Source organism: Centropristis striata, chromosome 1, assembly GCF_030273125.1.
Source record: "Centropristis striata isolate RG_2023a ecotype Rhode Island chromosome 1, C.striata_1.0, whole genome shotgun sequence".
In the NCBI taxonomy this organism is placed as follows: domain Eukaryota; kingdom Metazoa; phylum Chordata; class Actinopteri; order Perciformes; family Serranidae; genus Centropristis; species Centropristis striata.
In genome coordinates this window covers 25471931-25494941 of record NC_081517.1, presented here as the reverse complement: position 1 = coordinate 25494941, position 23011 = coordinate 25471931, and the positions used below count along the sequence as shown (strand labels likewise).

General features: G+C 39.6%; 4 protein-coding genes across 8 annotated transcripts in view; 2 read left to right on the top strand and 2 right to left on the bottom strand.

Annotated features, from left to right (window-relative positions):
* The window catches only part of LOC131973746 (adhesion G protein-coupled receptor L1-like), an 85611-nt gene extending 63815 nt beyond the window's left edge, over positions 1-21796 (top strand). Inside the window, exon 26 of the transcript XR_009394586.1 lies at positions 21778-21796. The gene's annotated coding sequence lies outside the window, so the exon portion shown is untranslated. The remainder of the gene's footprint in view (positions 1-21777) is intronic.
* LOC131973825 (tumor necrosis factor ligand superfamily member 14-like) lies at positions 2096-5448 on the bottom strand. The gene is made up of 8 exons (XM_059335920.1): positions 5361-5448; positions 5175-5264; positions 4642-4913; positions 3725-3745; positions 3612-3645; positions 3038-3112; positions 2690-2927; positions 2096-2535 (listed from the first exon to the last, which is right to left on the bottom strand). The coding sequence occupies exons 3-8, from the start codon at positions 4837-4839 to the stop codon at positions 2331-2333; spliced, it is 771 nt and encodes a 256-aa protein (XP_059191903.1). The 5' UTR covers positions 4840-4913; positions 5175-5264; positions 5361-5448; the 3' UTR covers positions 2096-2330.
* tmed1b (transmembrane p24 trafficking protein 1b) lies at positions 9541-18051 on the top strand. Its single transcript, XM_059335931.1, has 5 exons — positions 9541-9792; positions 11800-11897; positions 11988-12177; positions 14794-14961; positions 16194-18051. The coding sequence occupies exons 1-5, from the start codon at positions 9541-9543 to the stop codon at positions 16242-16244; spliced, it is 759 nt and encodes a 252-aa protein (XP_059191914.1). The 3' UTR covers positions 16245-18051.
* LOC131973783 (dynamin-2-like) overlaps positions 18699-23011 on the bottom strand; it is a 31048-nt gene continuing 26735 nt past the window's right edge. For 2 of the 5 annotated variants that reach the window (XM_059335868.1, XM_059335891.1), the window contains exons 19-20: positions 21808-22041; positions 21276-21569 (exon numbers count right to left, since the gene is read on the bottom strand). In XM_059335868.1, the coding sequence (XP_059191851.1) occupies positions 21500-21569; positions 21808-22041 (304 nt within the window). In that variant the 3' untranslated portion in view covers positions 21276-21499. Of the gene's footprint in view, positions 19526-21275; positions 21570-21807; positions 22042-23011 lie in introns of those variants that run through there. The other 3 variants (XM_059335876.1, XM_059335898.1, XM_059335882.1) reach the window with 2 other exon arrangements.

Below are 23011 nucleotides of genomic sequence, written 5' to 3'. Positions count from 1 at the left end.
TAACATCACCCTGTCTGCATACTTTCATCTTCGCAATATCAATTGCCTTCACCCATCTCTCTCCCTTAATAGCACCACCATACTGGTCAACGCCCTTGTCACATCCTGACTTGATTACTGTAATGCTCTTCTACAAGGTCTGCCACAGAAATCCCTCAATAAACTGCAATTAGTCCAAAATTTGACCACACGCGTCATTTCCAGAAGTCCATCCACACAGCACATCACTCCCGTCCTCAAACAGCTTCATTGGCTCCCGATCCACCTCCGTACTGACTTCAAGATCCTGCTCCTCACATTCAAAGCCTCCACAACCTTCACCCTCATACCTCACTGAGCTCCTTCAAACCTACACACCGTACACTCAGGACCTCCTCTGCTTCACTCCTCTTCACCCCTTCCGCCCATTTAGCCACAATGGGACCAAGATCTTTTAGCTGCTCTGCCCCTCAACTCTCCCTCAGTACATCCGCTCTCTACCAACACTGTCAACTATCAAGTCACATCTCAAAACACACCTGTTTAGACTAGCCTAACCCCTAATATATTCATCATTTTATTAATGTTGCCAATGTTTGTCTGTACTGTCTTAGTGTTGTTTATTATTACTGTCATTGTTGTTTTTATTATTGTTCTTATTTGTAATTGTTTTATTGTTGTTTATTATTACTGCCATTGCTGTTTTGCTGCATGTAAACGCACTAATTGTAGTTAAACAAATAACAAAAAAAACAAACTATACATGTTTCAGTTGTTCATCCCCAGCCACTGACTTAAGGGGTTCGTGGTCTGAGGTTTGAGACTAGCAAATAGTTAATGCCGCTGGAGCCAGTTTTCCAAGAGTCGGCTCTTTGGCTGTCGAAATGTGAAGAACTGGATGGAGATGAGGCACCGGCTCTGAATCGGACCTCAAACTGCCTTGGTGGAAAAGTGGTGTTAGAGGTCCTGTCATGTAGTTTGCAAGTTCTGTAGCAAAGAGAATCAAGGTTCAAGGCGCAAATTAGTATCACCCAAAATGCATACTGCATTCAACAATACATACTTTGTAAGGACAGCTGCAGTATGTACTAAAAGCAAATAGAAAAAGTATGCGGAACAATAGGCTGTCAATCAAGGGCTTTGTGATTTAATTAAGTCTATCCCTTTGACATGAGTTTTCTTCTTCTTATACTTTCTTGTTTTTATTACCATATCCATGTGTTTCTTGGTAAATTACCTCCACCTGCTGGTCAATGGTAGAACTGTGAAAATATTAATATTCAAAGTAAATAAAAACTACATGTCAAATGAAAACACAGTGTAATGTAGTGGAATAGAGGTATAAAGAGGCACAAGATAGAAACAGTGAAGTAAATCACAAGCACCTCAAAATTATACTTAAGCTCACCAACATTTACACTTGACTCAACACTGCAAGAAAGAGTTTTATGTGCAAAGTTTTAATGCTGGAGTATTATCGTGTTGTGTGTTGGTTTCACTCGGATACACAGATGTTTATCTGCATCAGGGCAGGAAATGACCCAAATATCTTAGCTGCATATGAGGTCAGTTCTTCCACTCATTTGGTTACCTGTCTACATGGTTTCCTGTGCCTTCACACTAGTCTCATGCCTTTTGTCACACTTAGCTATTCGCATTTCGTTTTCATGGCTAATTCCCAGGCAGAATTTCCTCGTTGGTTGCCAAACTCTCCTTCACTTAACATCTCATATGTCTTTTTCTTCCATTTGACACTGCTGCAATGTGTGCAAAACTTTCCCCTGTACATTGTGAGAAGTGCTGAGTCAGTCACACCAACCTCAGCACCTCAGCACCTCAGCGCTCTCCATCCTCTCCTCAGTGCATCCTTACTCAACCACATCCTGATCACACACACACACACACACACACACACACACACACACACAGGCATCAGTGTATGTTGCTTATCTATAAATCTGCAAATGTGGTTTCTCTCAATGTGCGAAATGTTGGTTTCAAACAGTCTTATAGGTGTTAGCACAATTTATTATGTGAGCAATGAAGCAATGTTGTTGTGTTATCAGTAACTGAAGCCACTTCTCGCTGTTGTTTGATAAGAAACGGCATTTATTTACACAATAAAAACAATATATGCATCAAATTATCACATAGGATTATACAACCTGAATATCAGATACTTTTCATGCTGTCACAATCATGTGTTGAATAAAAAATCTTTTTTTCATAAAATTCTAATACATTCTTTGAGTGCAGCATAATTTAGATTATATATATATAATTCACCACTACATATGGTGTAAATTAACACACGGATAGACAGAATCTGGTCACAATGTGGGACACAGACATTATCGCAGCATATCGCCTGAATATATCATAAACGCTCCCATGAGATTGTCAGTAGGTCCTGTACGCATTGTGGTTAAATTATCCAATTTGACATAGATTTTATCTCCACTGTCCAGGTGAAAGATCCCCGCCAGAAAACTGTTCCACAGATCCTCCTCTTGTGTAGCCTTTGTGCTGGAATGTCTCGTGACCCTGCAACGGTAACTGGAGGAGAAACAAAGATAAAAAAGATAGCACTGATTTCAACTGGCCTTGAAATAAACAGAAGCAATGCTACAACCGGTTTGCAACAAGTACGTTTTTGTAAGCTTGTGTGAAAGGAAAAAAGAAGTAAGTAAACAGTGGTACACTGACTAACCTTTTTGATTTCACAAGTTCTATAGCAGCGTCATAGGCTTCAGTTTCTCTCATGATCCTGTGCTGGATAAGCACACACTCTTGTACAGCATTAATTGTCAATTTGGAATAGATGTAGTAGTAACCCTTCTTCTCGACCACCAACCGGCCATCATTGTAGTTCATGTTGTAGGAGACGCTGTGGCCGTCTTTATGTTCCCACAACACCACATTTTCTTGCCCACGATAATTAATGGAACCTGAGATTGAGATGAAGAATAAGAGAGAAAATAGTTGGTAGAAAATATGTTCAAACTGACCATTAAGGTCATGTCCAGTATTCTGGTTTGAGTGTTGCGAGGACTCTTACCTATCAGTTGAGCGAAGGGCCTCTGTTGAGATTGTTCCAGAGGTGGTGTCACTGTGTGAATCTCATTGTTGTGAACTGTTCGAGAAAAGCAGGATCAGACAAACCAATCAATAAATTAGATCAACACATCCTTAAACATAACCGAACAGTCACAGTTTTAAACATGTTTTTAACTTTGTGAAATGTGTGCAGTTTACTACTCCGCTGCTCTTTTGGTCATAACTGCAAAACCGCATTTCAAACGAGATATCTGAGATATCTACAGATATTGATCCAGAAGTTAGCCCGCTCTAAATTTAAATGGCAACAGTGCACATAAAAATGGCCGCCTCTCTGACCATCCTGCTAGATTTCAATGTAATTATCCACTATAGTCTTATTCTATTTAAGATTTTAATTACATTAACATTGACTTTTACTTTCAACGTGATGGGAACACAGGTCTCCTGGGTAAAAGCCATGTGTTTGTCTGGACATTACCCCCCATCTCCGCCCTTTGTTTTTGCGGAGGACAGTCTTTTACACATTTGTAGCTCATTATAATCAGTTATGATAACAGAAAGTAACTCATTACCTCCATATTCCGATTGCTTCATAATGGTGCCACTCTGAAAAAGAAAAAAAAGCTGTTAAAGCTGAAAACTTTAACACGTCTGGTGATGCAACAGTGTCGGCAGCCATGCTTACCTGCTGACTGGACTGGAGTTTCTTGCAGAGAGGATTAAATTTACAGAGGGAAAATTCCCGCAGGGAGAGAAAGTAAAAGTAAAACAGAAGAGGTGAGAAATACAGATTGATCATATGAGTGACTAAGAAAATCAGTGTGTTTGTTAGCAAGATGTCAAAAGTTCAATAGCACGTAAGAACAGGAAGTGTCATGGCGCGTGGCAACCAATAGCACATTTACATTATAACCCTTAGATAACAAGCTTATACACACAAAGAAAGGCATGCTGTCATTTCACACAAAAAACAGAATTTAAAAAAATCGAAATACATCTTAGATGAGATTTTTTTAAATCAAACTTATTTATTGATTTCATTTAACCACTGTTATGTTATTGTGTTATTTACTTTGGTCATATATGCTGTGATGAGGCATTTGAATGCCCTCAGTCTTCATTTGATATGAACATAAAATCAAAATGATATTAAAAAAAAGCTACATGCCAAACGTGTCTCTCTAACATTAGCCACTGAATAAGACAGAAGCTGGTATTCGGATCATCTTGGACACTGTACAGTTTTAAGGTTTATTCAGACGACACACAGAGCATAATAGAGGCAGGTGTGTAATAAACAGCATTATGAAACTGTTTTAGAAAAGTGAAGTTATATTGTGGGTTTGCACTTGAGAGAGACAAGAAAGGGAAGTAGAACTAGAGAGTCCATCTGACACATTTGCCACCATGAACCTGTAAACTTAAAGAGAAATAACAGCCCACGTACAAATGTGTTCAGCTGTCCACTGGCGTGGGTGTGTTTCGTTGTGACGAAGTGAAAAACAGGGAAATTCTCTAGTATAGGAATTTCCATATGCTCCAAGCAGTTCATCTTCTCCCTTCCCACAGACAGACACAATCACACACAGACATGTGCCTCACCTCTGTTTTTTTATATAGAGTGTAGATGAAACATCCCTCGATAACAAGTCCCAACAGGGAGAGTCCCACCAGCAGAAGAAGAAACTTTTGGCCTGATCTTGCCCATCTTGGTTTCTTTCCACCTGGCACGGAGATGTAGTTGGCTTGACTGTCCACCACAAACACCTGCGGGCATGCTCCCACATCGCCCTCTGCCATCCCGCCAGATCACACTCCAACTGGGATGTTAGGGCTAAAGGTCAAAGGGGCCGATGTGTGCGAGGATGTGGCTACTGAAAGAGACAAGGTTAGGTGAAACAAAGACATAAATGACACAGGCTGAGACAGATAAATGAAACATACAGACATTGACTCAGTAGTTTTTTCTTCTTTCCTTACAATAGCAGTAGTGCAACCAGCTTCTGGGAAACAAAGTGATTTCTACATACCCTGACTACTGCTAGCAAACAAGAAGAGGCAACGCCGGCACGTCAAAATAAAAAAAGAAACAGCCATTCTTACAGTTAGCTCAAGGTAGATTAGAAAGAGATTACCTTGGATTTAAATATGCACCAGATGTTCCACCGCAGCTCAGTCAACCATCCAGCAGCACAGGGCGTTTTTCGCACTTTCCCCTGAAACTCCTGAGGGATATCAAATGCCACAAATATTCATAAATAGAGTGTTAAAATTAAAATACTATTCTCCGATGTATCACTGTGTATCATGACATGTCTCACCTTTTGAGAAAAAAGAAAGTCCTCTGTCTGCACTGCCAGTACAGATCTCCACGCTCCCTCACCTCTTGTGTTTGCACGTCCGCTGTCAACTATCACTAATATTGCTCTACAAGCAAGCTCATGTAAGGAGGAAATGAAGATGACACGGGGAAGAGAGAGACGTAGAGAGAGAGTGAGTAGTGTGCATGTGCCTGTGTGCGTGGGACACTCCCTAACAATTTAGTTATCGTCCCTCAGCTGACACTTCCTTTTCTCTCTCTCTTCTATTTGTCACTCGCTGTGAGTCATGTTCTTTAAGTACTTTTGGTGTCAGTCCCGGTAACCTTTTTTTCCATCAGTTTCTGAGAAACTTGCACAATTGTTTTTGTCCAGCTGAGCCATGCATTTGGCACATTTTTAACCTGTTGAGCCATGCACAGTCTTTGATACAGTGGAGCTGGAGGTGGAGGTTGAGTTGACTGGGTTGAAGTTGTTAAATTTACACACATACTTTTCACCGCTACCCACTGCTAATACCACAGCCTCGCAACATGTCTCCCACAGTCTATTTCATCTGCTCACTAATGCAGCACAGTATTACTTTCAATCACAAAGCCTGTGATTGACAGGCTACTATACTGCCCTACAAAGCCTAACTGCAGTAACTACATTTTTGGTTGAAATTGAGTTATAACTAAAAATGAGCTCTTGATGTCTGCTTTATCTTGTGACAAAGTTTTAGATTTCAATTTTTCTTTATTTCAGAGAAACGATGAGATAAAAATTGCAGTAACTACAAAATCCAACTCAAAACCAAAGCAGGCCGCAGTAACTTCACTTTGACTGTGATAAAAAAAAGTGAGATAAAAGAAGACTATTTAAGACTAAAATATAGCATTACTTTATAATATTACGTCTAAAATACACAAATATTTAAAAAAGAGTTGTTAGATGCATTTAAATACATTTATAACAAAATCAATTTGAGAATGTTTATTCACTGAAAACAAAATATAAAAGCTGAAAGAAGACAACAACATTGTAGTTACTGTGCATTACTATTAGAATCTTTTACAGCAAAGCCAGAGTGCAATAACTACGGTTTTGGGGACAAAGGTCAAATAAATCATCATGATTTTTGAGCATAAATATTGCATCATTGATACATGTAGAAATAAGTATCACATCACTTACCTACCTATAGTCCATTTGGCTTTCCAGTTAAAGAACATTAAAAACTTTAAAGCAATTTTTCTCAGTTTTACCCTTTGCATAGTTACTGCAGTTAGGCTTTGTAGTGCAGTATACATGATCACATGTTTGGATTTACAATCTTATCAGATGATGCTTTAAGCAACATGTTTTTATATTTTGGGGGGAACTCATGGTCCTTATGTCATCAAATGAAATAACAACATCAATAATAATATCAATTATAACAATCCTTTTTCATATAGCAGCTTTCATAACAAAATGCAGCTAAAAAACAAACAACAATAACATGGGTGTTAAAAAGGAAGTTTAGAAAAATCCTATAAATAAATAAATTATCATAAAATACATTTAAAAGGCCTTGGAACACCTCGGGGTCCCCCAGAAGGAGTTGGACGCTGTGGCTGGTGGAGAGTAGTGCCTGGAATACTTTAGCCTGCTGCCCCCGCGATCCGGCCCCAGATAAGCAGATGAAAATGGATGGAAGTTTTAAGCTGTTTCTTTAAGTTCTCAACAGAAGTTACTTGACTCATTTCAGCTGGACAACCTGCAGTGATTGAAGATGACTAATGTGCTGCAGAGGTTTGGAGAAAACCAACAGCAAATGCAAGGCCGCATGTGGCAACACTTTCATTTACATGTTTACGGTCACTGTTTTGTTTGAGACTTGTTTCGCTTCTCATGCTTGTTATCTTCCTTTTTCTCCATATCATGGCTGATTTATCAATACTTGTTTCTGTTTTTTGCCTGCTTGAAACATCCCACCATGTCATTCAGCCTCTATTTACTGTATGTGTTACAACAGCTGAAAATAAATACACAAATGTGGACACTTTGTCTGAGTATGAGTTCTGAAAAATACAGAAAAACATCTTCTTTATTCCTGCTAGTTGAATGCTGTGTCAAATGTAATGAATATCCAATTGTGAAAAGAGATATATCACGCTTTCTTCAGAGTGAAACACAGTTTGTGTTTTCCTTTCTATAAGAGGGGGCAGTTTGACATGAAAGACTCCACATGTTGAAACTAAACTTTTACACTTTGACTTACTTGCTACCCACCCACACACACAGACACACAGACACACAGACTCTCTCTCTCTCTCACACACATACACACACACACACACACACACACACACACATACACACACACACACACACACACACACACACACACACACACTGTGTTCAGTAAAGATAAAGAGTGAGGGAGGACAGACGGAAGTCTAGAGCGGCGGTGGTAGTTGCTTGTTGAATACACTTCTAAACTAGTATATATATATATATATATATATATATATAATGTATTTTACATATATTTTAAACACTATCTGTCTGGGCTCCTTGTACTTTTGTACTGAACCGAAAAGTTATTGAGAGAGAAAGAGATTAACTTTGACATTTGAAACCCCAGAAGTAACTGTGTAACTGATTACATAAATAATACATCATCAAAACAGACATTTAGACCTATGGAAAATGAAAAAACCTCTTAGCTCTTTAAAAAAATGTTTTTCTTATCTTCTCACTTTCATTGCACATTAAATTATCTATTTCCTATTTTTGCTAAACAATGTTTCCCATATTGCTCTCAATTCCCATTTTATACTCATCCCTGTGGTTCTTTACAAAAATTGCAGCATTTGATTTTCGTCATATTTCCTGTTTTCTTTGTAGCTCATTCACAAGATAAAGACATTAATGTGTCTACAGTACGTATTGGGAATATATTTAACATTAATAGGAACACAGAATAGTGCTACTTAAAGAGGAGGGTCCATTATAAATGAGGTTTGTGTTACAAACTACACAGTGGGTGAGCTTTCCAGAGAATCAGCCATTTTATTTGGTTATTGGCATTCCTTTCCTTGAGTATCATATGGAGACAACATGCACCCTCAGAAATACCAACAATGCAACAAAAAAGACACTTCACCTGCCAGTGGTGATACAAAATGATGATGATTTATGTGTGTAAAATTTTAATCTACTGCTCCTTATTGAGTAAACAGAAGCCCTTTTTGTTATAAGAAAATATGACACACTGGGAAATCAATGGTTGGAGGCCAAATAATAAAATAAGTATTATGACTGAATTCCATTGAGCTGTTTTTTTGTCTTTTTTTGTCACTAATGTACATCTATCATCACCCTGTTAAAATAATCGCCTAACTCATTTTTTCAAGTTTTGCAGGAAACACAAAAAACTTAACCAAAAGTGTAACATATGACATTTATTGATCATTTCACTCAAAAAGGATATAACAAAGGATGCCTATTGGCATAGTAATAACACTGTGTGTAAATTATGTAACTTAAGAGAAATAAATGACTTAGGCAATTTTTTGAACATGCCTTTGTGACTTAAGCAAGATATGGTAACACTTTATTTTGAAGGTGTCTACATAAGAGTCACACAAGCCTGTCAGAAACATGACATGACAAGCATCATGACCATTAATGTTACTTCAAAGTGTCATTAATGTTCATGGCACATCCCATGTCATGTTTATGACATGCTCATGTCACTCTTATGTAGACACCTTAGAGTAAAGTGTTACCAATATTCTGTCAACAATAAAACACTGATAAACTAAACTGATAACTAAACAATCTCCCTCTAGCTCTTCTTTGCTGGGTTCTTATCTGATGCCTATGAATGTGGCAAATTGTCAAAGAAGTGATGATCTTAAAGGGGTAAAATCACATGATCTGATCAACTGAGGATGTAGGCGATTTTACCATAGGTGGCCGGCGTCATGAGGAGATGATTTAGGCAAAAAACAACAACAATTTTGACCAAAAATGACTTAGGCGATTATTTTAACAGTGTGACGCTATGGTAGTAGCAGCTGTTGAGATGCTCCTGCTCTCAGGGAGGACCTGAGCCCTGCAGTGATTGGAGGACGATTGCTACTCTTCCTCCTCTGATTGGTTCGCAGCTCCGTCCAATCACAGCATCGCAAAGTTCTGCTGCGGAAGAGAGATGCGAAGGAGATGGCTGAACTTAGATAGCCCTGTGATTGGGAATATCTTCAGCATGGGCCTTCTCCGGGGGACAGAGGGGAGCGGAGGACAGCTGCTTGTCCTCGCAGTAGTGCTCGGGTGGTGTTTCGGGTCTGTGAGCTGCTTCGGACAGAACCTGGACAGCGAGTTCACGTTCCTGCTGCAAGCCGGAAGATCCGAGTGTTTCTTTCAAACAGCAGTAAAGAATGGTACGATGGAGGTCGAATATCAGGTAACTTCACTGTGTGTGCAGTCTGTACACACTCTCTCTCAGTGTGTTCACGTTTACATGCTGTCTATTAAAGGCTTATACCACAGGAGCGCAATGTTTAATGGCTAACACTCACTAACGGTATCATTTTAGCTAGCTGACATGCTGCTCGTGTATTTGCATACTCTTCTACGCTTCGAGCTCATTTCCCCAAGTTATCTTCACATTGTGGGAGTTAAAAGATCATATAACACACATGCTGCTGCCCACGCTCTGCAGAAGCGATTAAAAATAAATCCACAACGTCAAATTGACCCTAATTTATCTAGCACCTTTAGTGCAATAACATTTCCCAAAAGACATGAGCACAAGTGGTTCTACTTGGAGACATCAGTGATAATAAATATTGTACAGGAAATTAGATAATACACACGTTGCTCATTGTGAGTTTGAATGAGTCACTGTGTAAATTATAGGCTGTACAGGTAAAGTTTCAGATCCTGCTTGTCATCCAGAAGGTTGTTCCTGAAGGGGAGGTCCTGCTCCTGGTCCTGGGAACAGCCAACAGATCAGTGCCTGGTGAACAAACAGATGGGCCCGGGAAGGACAAACCCCCATAAAATGTCTGTAGCCTGAAATCAAGCTCAGATTTAGATATTTAAAGGTCCACAGCAGAATCTTAAAGTCAGTTAATAGTGTAGATGTACAACATGCCCACTCATCATCATTGATTAATTTATAATTCTTAACCGCTTACATGAACTCGCGGGGGGCTGAAGCTGATCCTAGCTGACATTGTGCCAGAGGCAGGGTACACCCTGGACAGGTCGCCAGACTATCACAGGGCTGACACTTAGAGACAGACAACCATTCACGCTCTCATTCACTCCTACGGGCAATTCACATAAGAGTTTACCTAACACTTTGGGTTATGAGCAGCTGCTGACCCCCAAAGAGCTCTGTTTGTAAAGTGAAATCTCCAGTCAACTGATGCAGCCAACAAATATTTATTATGAGCATTATCTCCATTTATCACTTAAAGTGTCAGAAAATAACAAAAAATGTCCATCACAATGACAAAGAGCCCACAGATTAACGGTAGATTGTTGGCATCGGCTGATGCTTTCACTCACAAGGTCGATTATTTATTTAATATAGTATTTATTTACTTTCATTAAATGCAAGCAAACATTATTTTTCATTCACTAGTTGTTTTTTTCCCAAAGTAAAGTTTTTCATTACCTGCGGACATTTTATTAGTTGATAATTTAAAAAAAATATTTAACATAAGTGCAATGCAGACTTGAAGCTGCATGAGTCCTTTCACACAGAGGCAATAAGCATTTTTAAATGTATAATTGTAATTACATTATAATTATCTTACATTGTTTTATTTTATCGAGTAAAAAAGAAACCGCAACACAAAATTGGCTTTATATATATATATATATATATATATATATATATATATATATATATACACACGCCACGGGCCACCCTGCTCTCTAAATATCAGCATCAGCCACTGAAAAACTCAATCAGTCGACCAAAACAGTCCAAAACCCAAATGTATTTAATTTCTTAACACAGAGGTCAAAAGAAAATAAACAAATTGTTACAAGAAAGATGCAGGAACTAGTGAATTTGTGGCATTTTTTCACTGATTGACTAATGGTTTCAGCACAACGTACATGTTGTATCAGTAAGCAGTGTGTTTGTCAAGTGGGAGAGGCTCAATCTAGGAGATGACAACACACTCTCTCTTCACACACGTTTTTTTTCTTGGAAATGTTTGTCTTAGCATCCTGGTGACCTTGTGGTTAAGACACACACCGCGTTCCTTCAGTGTGCCTGCTACCGAACCGCTGGAGACCTTTGCTGCATGTCTCACCTCTGTCTCTCAGTATTTCCTGTCTGCATCTCTGCTGCCACTGCCCCATAAACACAACAAGATAACATTCAAGAAACAGAAAAGTAAATGGTTGATGTCAGAATGTCATTATTGTGTGTTTTTTTGTACACATCCAGGTGATAGCAGGAGCTGGCATGGATGTAGACTTCACTATCATCTCTCCAGAAGGAATCCAGCTCGTCATCGAGTCTCGTCGCTCTGACGGAGTCCACGTGTAAGTGCTCAGTCACATTGACATGAATCTGTGGTCATATTTTTATATATTACTGAGCCAGTGTTTCCCTTTGATTTTCTCTTACTTCAGGGTGGAGTCTACGGTGGAGGGAGACTATGAAATCTGCTTTGACAACAGCTTCAGTCGCTTCTCAGAGAAGATGGTGTTCTTCGAGATCATCATCGAGGGCCAAGGAGGAGACGTGGGTGGAGATGAAGAGTGGCCGGGATTAGAGGAGCCTGATGGAAACCTTCTGGAGTACAAGCTGGAGGACATCCGGGTGAGATGTTTGCTTTGGCTATAGAAATGATTTCACTAAAGGAAATCTAGCTGCAGCTGACCTCTTAATGAACCCAGTGGTTGGCATTTACATATGTTTGCACAGCATCCAGGTCAAGTGCAACCCAGTTGTTGCTCACGCATGATTAGTGTTAAAACAACTTTTCAGATTTGTCACCGTCCTGTAGTATAGCCTGGGTATACCCATACTGCCTTGCATGCTCGATTTCATTTCGAACCTGCATGCAGTCTGGCAACTAAGGCCGTTTCTTAGCCCTGTTTTAGGGATCCAATCACAGGACGGGAGGGAAGGCAAGAGGATACTCGACAGATGGAAGCTTGTAGTTTTGTAGTTTTCTTACGGCTCCAACATGGCTGCAGCAGACGCGAAGCTCTCTTTGGATCTAGCTGTAGACAGTGTTTTAGATAGTTTAGAGCCAAAGTTTATTTTAAAAGAAGAACAACATTTGACTTTACACTCCTGTTTCACCACGAAAAAGGATGTTTTAGCCTTGCTTCTGACAGGATTTGGCAAAAGCCTAATCTACCAACTAGCCCCACTACCGCTCACTGCTGTAACGCCGCTGATCTGGCTACGAGCCGGGGGACAGCGGAGCCGCCCAGAGACCTGCAGCAGCTCGTCTATTGTCCATAAAATCAGTGGATGTGTGTGGCCGAATGACATGAGGGGAAATAAGGCGTAAAAATAAATAATCTTGCAGAAAGCGAGAACTGGAGAAGCAAATCAGCAAGCAACACTCTCTCACAGACACACACACACACACACACACACACACCAACACTGCCGGTAGATTGTGAGCAGCCAGAGTCAGAACATGCTGCAGAAAAACGTTGAAGGAGCAGAATTGAGCATTTTAGTCTCAAAGTAGAGATGGGCTAGTCTGGCTATGTAAACATCAATTTCTTTCGCTCTATATACGTCATCTGGTATAACTGATACGATTGGCTAAGAGCTACATACACTTTTGATAACGCTTTTGATAGACATTCGTAGCGCCCAATAAACAGCTCTGGAGGATCGTAAACCACGCCTCCTCCAAGGAGAAATGCTGGTTTCCAGACTATCATCATTTGTGATATAGTCTGGCGTTAGCCAGGCTACCTGTAGTACTTGCTTGTGGACTAAATACTATTAGCTGTCTAAACCCCATCAGCGGGTTTGAATGGCATGTTTTCTTATTCAGAAGCACAAAAATCACAGTTCAGAAAATGTAATTACAGAATCTATTGTAATTTTTCTGATGGTCCTTGAATGAATCCTACTTAATGAAAACTTTTGTCAGTAAAAGGAACCACATCAAAGCTTAAAACACTGATATTTCACCAAAATTTTGTCAAAAAAGAAACCACTTGTGCTAACCAGATCCTGTGGAAAACATTAAAGTCTGCGCTCCTCAGAGCACCTGCAAAGCCATTAAACACTGCTGAGACCACAAATCATGTGACAAAAATTCTGTGAAACTTCAACTGAACCACAGGCTGTTGACAGAGAAAAACAAGAGAGGATGCAAGTTGAGGTTGTAAAAATGTAAATAGTTCAACATCTGGTGTACAACCCCCTTTTTTCCCCACACTTTTATGTTAAAACTGGTAAACTTTTGTTTTTGTAAATATACACTGTGAATTCTGAATTTTACACAATGTTCAAACTTTTTCGGAATCAGAGTTTGTAGGTTTATGGCTTCATAACCATGTTATACTGAGCATAATGTTTCCATAGAGGTGCAAGACTTTTATTGCATTAAAAACAGGACCACAGTGATTACAATCTGACAGGAAGAACAAAACAATGCCCTGAAACTGCTTGGGGTTCAGAGGCTTTAATACAGCGATAAGTCAAGTGATAAGTTGAGCATTATTCTGTTTTTCTTACAGTCAAAAAATCTCTTGAGAAGACCAAAACCAAAAAACAACTGAGCCTTATTCCTCTGTGCCAAACTGCTCCATTGTTGTTCAAAAACGAATAAAAGCACACCATTAGAGCCACACTGTTGCCCCGGGTGACATGATCTGCATTATAATGATCATATGTACTATAGATTATTTATGTCAATCACACATATACATCCTGTTGCCATACATACTCACTAGTATATTAATCTTCAGATGAAAAACAACAAATTTATCATTTAATCTTGTTTTAGTAAAGTTTGCTAAAAGCTACAGTGAACAGCTGTTTGATTAAATTATTTAGCCTCTTTTTGCAACTTTAGATCTGTGCCATTTTCTTTTGTCTTCAGTGGGAACAAACTGAGCTTGTGGTTAAGCGCCAAAGACAAGCTGGGGAAGTGGGGAAATATTGAAATACGCAGTTTTGGTTTTGGCCTTTTGTAGCATTTGCTGACAACATGGAAAATATAGAAATACGTCAGCCTTAACCTTTTAACTTATTTCGTCTAGTAGAAGACTCAGCACAGAAAATGAAAACATGTCTGACAAGTTTTGTTGAGTTGCGTGTGAGTTGTAGCAGTCAGTCATGAACAGCCGCTGTTTACCACGATCGTCAAAAGAGGATGTGTCGACTCAAATTCAGTGCATGTTTTGTGCCATCTTCTTTCTCTCTTATTTCTGCTTCTTTTTCTCACAACTTCCTCAGGAGTCCATGGACTCTCTGCACAGACGATTGGAGCGCAGCCGGCAGATGCAGACGGTGTTGCGGGCTTTTGAGGCACGAGACCGAAACCTCCTGGAAGACAACCTGTGGAGGGTCTCATTCTGGTCCTGTGCCAGCGTGCTGGTGATGTTGTGCGTGGCCCTTACCCAGGTAAATGTAACACCAACACGTAGCACTTCATATTTTGATTAGCTAGCAAGGTGTACCTAATAAAGTGGCAACCAGTGTGGTAGCCCATCTGCTTCAAGGTTGGACATGTAGTGCATTCAGAGATGGTCTTCTGCAGACCTTGGTTGCAACAAGTGGTTATTTGAGTTACTGTTTCTTCTTCTATCATCTTGAAACAGTCCTGATTTTTGCTTTCTAGATATTTTGTCTTTTCTCTGTAAACCCTAGTGATGGTTGTTAGATCAGCAATTTGTGAAATACTCAGACCAGCCCGTCTGGCACTTACATCACCTTTCTTCCCCATTTTGATGCTTGCTTTGAACTCCAGCAGCTTTTCTTACCCATGTCCACATGTCTAAATGCCTAATAAAGTGGCAGTTGAGTGTAAATTAATAGCATGGGTGCAAGTTGAGCATACATTTTTGAACACCTTATCAGGCATTAACCCTTCCTTAAAACAAGGCCAAATTGCAAAGACTTTACGCCAACCAAAATTAGACTAAATCTATGAAGGATAAAAGTGACTAAATATGACAGAAACTTAAAAGCATTTTTGTCTAAAGAGACTAAAGCCCCTTTCATAGTGTGGTCCCGCAAATGTCTCCCTATATTGCCTGAAAGAACTGTGCCGGCTTTTTGCCTTAGGGCATCACGGCGCGAGGTGGGAGGAGAAGATAGTGTCGGGGGACAGAGCAGCAGCAGTGCTGTGTAGTAGCACAGTGCTAATAGGCTACACAGTTAGCTCTGTAGCAGTACAGTATGTATGTGCTGCAGCAGGATCATGTGTTCAGTTAGGGTTAGCACAGTGAACGACGGCGGCCGCAGTTGTTGTGCAGCTGCTGAACAGTGATTGGATGACTGTCAGTGGGAGGCGTGTGTTAGACGTCAAATATTCCACCTTGCCGGGATGTCCCGTTCATAGTGGTCCCGCTTCCAACAGAACGTAAGCGGGATGCCGGGATCAAATGATCCCATCAATTTTCCGTCTCCAGAGGTAGTCACAGAGGTGGAAAATTGGTGGGATCATTTGATCCCGCTTCTGGCGTGTTCATAGTGCAGATGAGACGTTACAGAGCCGTAAATGTCCCAGCATGAAACAGCACTATGAAAGGGGCTTAAGACTAAATTAAAAAAAACGCTGCAAAAATTGACACTGCGGACACACCTCAAATCACTCCATCTCTGAGTCTGTCTCTGTTTTTTTTCATTCCCAGGTCTACACTGTCCGTAAACTGTTTGACGATAAGCGAAGGGTCTGCACATAGAGTGGGTACTCTGAAGTCATAAAGTCCAGCCTACGAAGGAGAACAATCCAGTAAAAGATGTTCAGATGGTTACCCAATCTATGCTCCATTATCTTTCATTTGAACACCAGCATTCCACATCAGTTTAAGTGGATCTTTGTTTTGTTTTTTACCTCTAAAATCATTTTTTAAATCAGAGCAATAATTAAGTATTGTAAGGTCATGAAGGGTAACCAAAAGAGGAAGTTTGTTATTTCATTTCATTCAGTGCCTTCAATCTTAAATCTCACCACAAACCAATGAGGAAATACATTATGAAAGGCATTGTCTACATAGACCGACACTGTTTCTGAAACTAGTGAGAGGTTTGAGGAATTATTTGTTGAAGGTCAAATTATCCTTATTAACGGTTAATGGTCGGTTATATTACGCAACTCGAAAACTGATCCACAGAACTCCTTCTCGGCTGGTTTACAAGAGATAACAATGTGCAATAGTGTTGTTGGCGTACAACTTAAACTTAAAGGGATTTTTGAAGTGGAGTATGAGGTTCTTATCCAGTCAGTCAGAGTGCTACCAACAGTCGATGGTGATCAGCACACCCCCAGTTTGGAGAAGCAGACCAGAGTACTAGCACAGAAGCTAACAAATGTACAGCTGTGGATGGGGCAGCAGCGAAACATGTTGGACAACTAAAACAAACATGTATGCTACATTTAGAATATTTTCATCATCTTTTCCTGGCGTCAGACAATGAGAAACAGAAGCTGTTCTATCCATCAGCGCTCTCTTCAAAGCCTCCAGACTCCTTTGGTAAAAACACTATTTCTACCTCACAGGGCATGGTAGTTGATGTTCTTCCACTGCTTCTATCTTTTAGTTTGTTTGTGTTATTGTGCGACTTTGTTGAAATCAAACCCTTTAAAACACCAAAGTTGCATAAACAATCTAACAGATTGTGGCAGCAGTGGACCAGCAACTGCCGTTATCTTTGAGATAAAATTACTGTTTTTGTTAAAGAAGTCTGGAGGCTTTGAAGAGTTCACAGATGGCTGTAACAGCTTCAGTTCCCAGTAAGCTTAAACTGATGGCAAAAATCTGTGAAAATATTCTAAATATTGCATGCATTGACTGATACAGATTTTTTTTTAAGGTGGGTAAATTACATTTTACTGCTGACCCTGTCCACAGCAGTACATTTGTTAGCTTCTGTGCCAGTTTTCCTGCCTGCATCTTTAAACTGGAAGCTTGCCGACCGCCATGCATTGTAGGTGACACACTGACTCTGGATATGTACCACATATAACTCCACCTCAAAAAAATCCAAACTATCCCTTAAAGATCTTTCTATTATATTAGTTATTGTCCATCTGACCAGGTGTTTCCGTGGTGACAGCCACAGATGTTACTGATTTCTTTTCACATGCCAGTTCAAGTCCATGCTGAAATGTCGACAAAAAAGAATGTAAACAAGAAAGAGGGATGATTTGCAGTGTGATTGCCAATGACGTGTCAGTACTCTTCCAGACAAATATGTATACGTGTGTCAGTTCAGATTTGTATCAGGATTATTCAGTGTCAGCATACTGATTATTAAATGTCTGTTTGTGTGTGTTTGTCTGTAAGATTATCAAATTTTTTTTTGTTTTCAGATGTATGTTTTCAGCAACAGAATGTGACATTTTGATTCTGCTCAGACAGCCACTTAGGGTTTTTTTATCTTTCTTTTTTTTACAACAGGTTTTCATTACAAATTCAATTGAATACCTAAAATTCAGGTTTACATGGGAGTCATTGATATTAATAAATGCATTTTTTACACAGGAAATACTTTGTGTGAGTCGTCTTTTAAATAACAGTAACTAGGGTAATTTTTTAAAATGCTCTCTGTGATGTCTTGTGTTGTGGAGGCTCACTAACTGCAGCCTCTTATTACAATTCCATATCGTGCATGTAAATCATGAGAAACCTTAGTGCTGTTAACTCTGCCATGGTTCATGATCTAATGCTGTCGCTTGGCAAAGCTTTTACCCATAAGAAGCCCTATGTTTTGGGTAATGTTTGCATTCTTTGTGCACTCTTTGTTCAATGTGCAGTATTTACCCCAGAAACAATCCAGAGTCTGAGACCAAACATGTCTATGTAGCTCCCCCTATTGCCTGAGCGTAGAAACACAGAATAAAACATTCTCAAAAACAACTTTGACATTATCTGACATTCAGATGAAGTTGGTATAAAGGTTAAATCACTGGTACATTTGAACAGATACTTAAACAATCAGCATTAATTTATTGCACTTGTCAATGAGTACTAACATCTGAAATTTACACAGTCACCTTTGTTTTTTATGTGCATATGAGCACACTTACATCTAATTATTATTAACTGTATAATGAATAGGCTGATATTTATACCAAAACAGACTATATATCATGTTTGTTTTTTGGGAGCAACCAAGCAATTATTTGTAAAATCAGACAGTCAGCACCCCCATACAACCTGAATGGAATGATCCTTTGTTTCAAAACCACATTTTCTGAATCAGACTACTTACTGGAATCGACGACTATTTAGGGTCAAACCTACAAGACATAAATTATGATCTGAATTATAATTATTTTTTGCTCCCTGCGGCTTTCTGATTTATTATAAAGTGTTAAGTGACAAATGTAGCTGCCAGAGAGGAGTGTGAGTAAGTTTAAATTGTTCATGGTGTGAACTAACATATTGTACATTTAACAGTATCTAGCAACATAAGAAGAAAACATATTACAGGAGTGTAAATGACTTTATTCTTTAGTCCTATAGGAAGAAATGCCAGTCTACTGTGTGGACTAAATTTTGGCCAAATTTGTTTCAAGACAGTACAGTTTCAAACAGTTTCTTGATGTTGTAACTTGGCACAGATTTTTCTTCCATTTCCTGTTTGACTCATCCACACTTGGATTTGGCAGCCATTTAAATTTTCCAGTAGTATTTATTAAAGAGGAAAAACAAGTTATCATGTGAAATACTAGAAAAACTTTGCAATAATAACATACCTGTATTTACAAAGGTTATCATATTTTTTAATTATTATTTCATTTATTTGCGGTAAAATCATTTTCATGGCGCGACTGAGGGTGTCGGCTTTGATGCTACCTCTCATAATTAATAATAAAAAGCAAAACATCAACAGTTTAAGATGTAAGACAGGAACTCTTCCAGCTGACTCCACTCACTGTGTGGCTAAACAGTCCGACGGCGCTTGACATCTCTTCCTTCACCAGTGGTTGGGACGAGAGGGGACCTGTGGAGGTCGCCTGTGTGAGAAGACCATGAACAGAAGATCAGATTTTGAGACTCAGTCTCAGTCAGAAGAGGATCATTATCAGCTGGCAGACAGATAGTTAGAAAAGATCTCGAGGAAACAGGAGTAGGAGTGCATACCTGTATTCACTCTTGCCTGGCTCTATGAACGGCACAAAAGCAATGAGTTACACTGTCTTTACTATGTGTTGCCACTGGCAACCACTGTTACCATGGTAACCCACAGCTCCATCATACAGTAAGGTAGAGAGGGAGGTCACGCCAGGCTGCACTGAGAAAAAGTGGAACGTTCTTGTTCTGCATGCCGATCTCCCTCTGACCACCATGCATGTCATGACCTACACTGTGTTGTGTGATAGTCACTGAACTGTACGCCACAGTGAAAGGAAGTACGTGCACTACATGTTTACTGTCATGTGCATCACAACGGCAGATCAAACGACAACAAAACAGACAAAGAAAGGCTTGGTGGTGAATGAGAATCTGTGCAAGAAATGAAGAAAAACTGTCTGACAGCAGGAATGAGCACCAGCCACCACACCTTTTAATCTTCCTTTATTATAAACCCTCTGCAGGAAAGGGCTCTTTTTCTTGCTTGATTCTTTTTTTTTCATTATGGCTTTATAAGGTGATAAGTAATTACAAAATGTTTTTGCTGAAGCCACTTTGATACAAAATTCAACAAGAATGAGCAGGAGTGGTCACAGAAATGGGCCCACCGGACACAGACTGAGGGGCCAAATGTGTCAGGGGACCTCTGGCCTTCACCTATGAAAGGTCACTCAGAGAGACGCGCACCAGCCAGGAAGAGACACAAAACGACCACAAAAAAGTCACAATATGACTACAAAGGGACAAGAAAATTAGGAAAAATTACACAAACTTACAACAAAGACTCACAACAACCAAATACAAAGAAACACACACACACACACAAAAAAGTCACAGCATGACTAGAAGGAGACACAAAAGATCAAAAATACACAAAATGACCAAAAAAAAGTCACGACTAGAAAGAGACAAAAAACGGCCAAAATGACACAAACACACAACAGTGACTCAAAATGACCAAAAACGAATGAAAATTTGTACAAAGAGACACAAATGGACCAAAAAAGTCGCAACAAGACCAAAATCATCACAAAGAGACAAAATGAGTATGAAGACACAAAATGTGTGATTAGCCCTTCTGCATGTCTGTGTCCAGAGGCCCATTGTCTCGTGGGGGATAACTGTCGGGACGTTTCGCTTCACAAGGTCACCCTCACCTCAACAAACGTATAATTATCAGCAGTACACTAGGAGACATCACACACACACACCGTCCTCCTCTGACTCATTTTTAATTGGTCCACAAGAGAGAAACTAACTATATTATAATTGAAACATTTTGTATATAAAGTGATAAGCCAAAAATACTGAAGCATACAAATTCCATTGGTCAGTCTGATTTTAATAAGCTCATTTGAAGGCTTTGAAAATCTACGAACAATGAAGAGAAGAAAGACTTTATCGAAAAGTGCTGCTTTCTTAATGAGGTGCTTAGTGTGTAAGATTACTGACAAAACGTTAGCAAGTATACATCTCACAAAAACATTAACTTCTAAGAGTTTCTTACCATATAAAAGTTATGAATCGTTTTAAGACGCATTTCATTTCAAATGAAACAAGCAAAATTCAAAATGACATTTAAGTCAATAAAATCATCAAATGTATCCCTTTTCATAATACTCAATGCAGAAAATGTCATCATATTCTTTGTTAAAAAATAAAAGAAGCTACCTAAATTAGATCAAAAGTACATACATAATGTTTCTGAAATGCACAGACTGAAACAGCATCAGATTACCAATTACAGTAGGACAGAGTTATAGGAATATACATGAAAAAACATTATGACTATCTCTGCTGAAGAGAAATATAAAAGTGTAAACAAAAAGAAAGTTGTTTTTTGTATATGCGTGTTTCTAGTCAAGCAGGGAAGGCTCTGAAGGACGTATGACAGTGGGTCGGTTGGGAGCAGCCGGGGGTCTTCTGCTGCAGGAAGAGAGAGGGGGAGAGGTGTTGGGGGGGAGGGGGGGGGGGGGGGGGGGGGGGGGGGGACATGCAAGGCAAAACATCATCAGATAATCATGCACCAAAGATTCCCAAAACACCAAAAGCCAGAACATAAAGTACAACCCTCCACCAGCAGTCCCAACTGATCCAGCAACTTCCACCAAAACCAAAGCCCCAAAAACATCAGATGTGTGTGTGAGTGTGTGTACGATTTTACCTGGGAATCCCAGGAGGCAACGCAGGAGGCACGCGGGCCGGCCTGGAGGGGACGAGAGGCACAGGATCTCCCGGGTACCCCGTTTGACCCGGGGGGCGAGACGGCACGGGCGGGGCTCCGAATGCTGGTGAAGGGTTGAGAGGGGGTGGAGGACCCGGGGTGGGCCCCCTCACCGCTGGGGGGCGGCTGGGTGGGGGCGCTGTGGCTGAGGCAGGGCGGGACGTTGGTGGAGGACTGAGGCAGAGAGACAGAATGCAGCTGAGTGAGGAGGTACATTTAACAGGGTTGGTACAGGAGCTTGAAATCCTTGAAAATGCTTGAATTTAAATGTTGTATTTTCAAGGTTTAAAAAGTGCTTGGATTTTGGATAAAGTGCTTGTAAATGCTTGAAATTCTTACTGTATTTCTCTTGCAATCTGACAATAGATAATCACATGTTCAATGAAAAAAAAATATAAATTGAATATTGAGATTAGCAAACTGTACTTTTGGTTGTTAAAAGTGTAAAACCATCGCTGTCGGTATGGTTGAGTGAAATTACCCATTTTAACATGTAAGTACTCATCTAAAACATGCAACTTACAAAGTCCATTTTCAAGCTTTTCCAGGACCTTACAACGGTTGTAAGTCCTTGAAAAGTGCTTGAATTTGATCACTCAAAAAGTGTATGAACCTTGATTTAAATGTTTGTTATTTTAAATAGTAGTCTTAGGCGGGTGCATATATGAACAAAAGCTGTTCAGCTCAGCTGTTTGTTTTCGTAATAGATGTCCTTAATAACATACTAAAAGTTTACCAAAATCTGACCACTAGAAAGGGGTAATTTTGAAGATGGCGTCCAAGATGGGCAGGAAGCCTCCAACACTAGGCAAAGCCATATGAGAAAGAAGAAATATGTAATTACTTAAGGGAAATTGTAAAGCGGCTGTGGTGCAAGGTGCTCATGCAGGAAGGCACACTGGAACTGCACAGATTTTTGTGGTTGTACATGTATGTAAATAATGTAAAAAAAATAATAACAATACGAGTGAAGCTAATGAAGTTCAATTAAATTTATCCATGTTATTCATTTTTAGGAATATATGCACTGTATATGACCTATATTAATGAGTTGGAAATTACGTAAATATAGGGCCAAAATGAACACATCGATTTGATCAAATAATCATCTAGTGATATTCTCAATAGCTTCAATGGATTTCTT

Bases quoted from the DNA above. Each gene is read 5' to 3' on its own strand.
- LOC131973825 (XM_059335920.1), bottom strand. From the start codon at position 4,839: ATGGCAGAGGGCGATGTGGGAGCATGCCCGCAGGTGTTTGTGGTGGAC. The intron at 3,113-3,611 runs GTAATGAGTTAC...TTTCTCGAACAG, and splicing joins GAAGCAATCGGAATATGGAG to TTCACAACAATGAGATTCAC. The intron at 2,928-3,037 runs GTAAGAGTCCTC...TCTCAATCTCAG, and splicing joins GCCCTTCGCTCAACTGATAG to GTTCCATTAATTATCGTGGG.
- tmed1b (XM_059335931.1), top strand. From the start codon at position 9,541: ATGCGAAGGAGATGGCTGAACTTAGATAGCCCTGTGATTGGGAATATC. The intron at 9,793-11,799 runs GTAACTTCACTG...GTACACATCCAG, and splicing joins CGATGGAGGTCGAATATCAG to GTGATAGCAGGAGCTGGCAT. The intron at 12,178-14,793 runs GTGAGATGTTTG...CAACTTCCTCAG, and splicing joins ACAAGCTGGAGGACATCCGG to GAGTCCATGGACTCTCTGCA.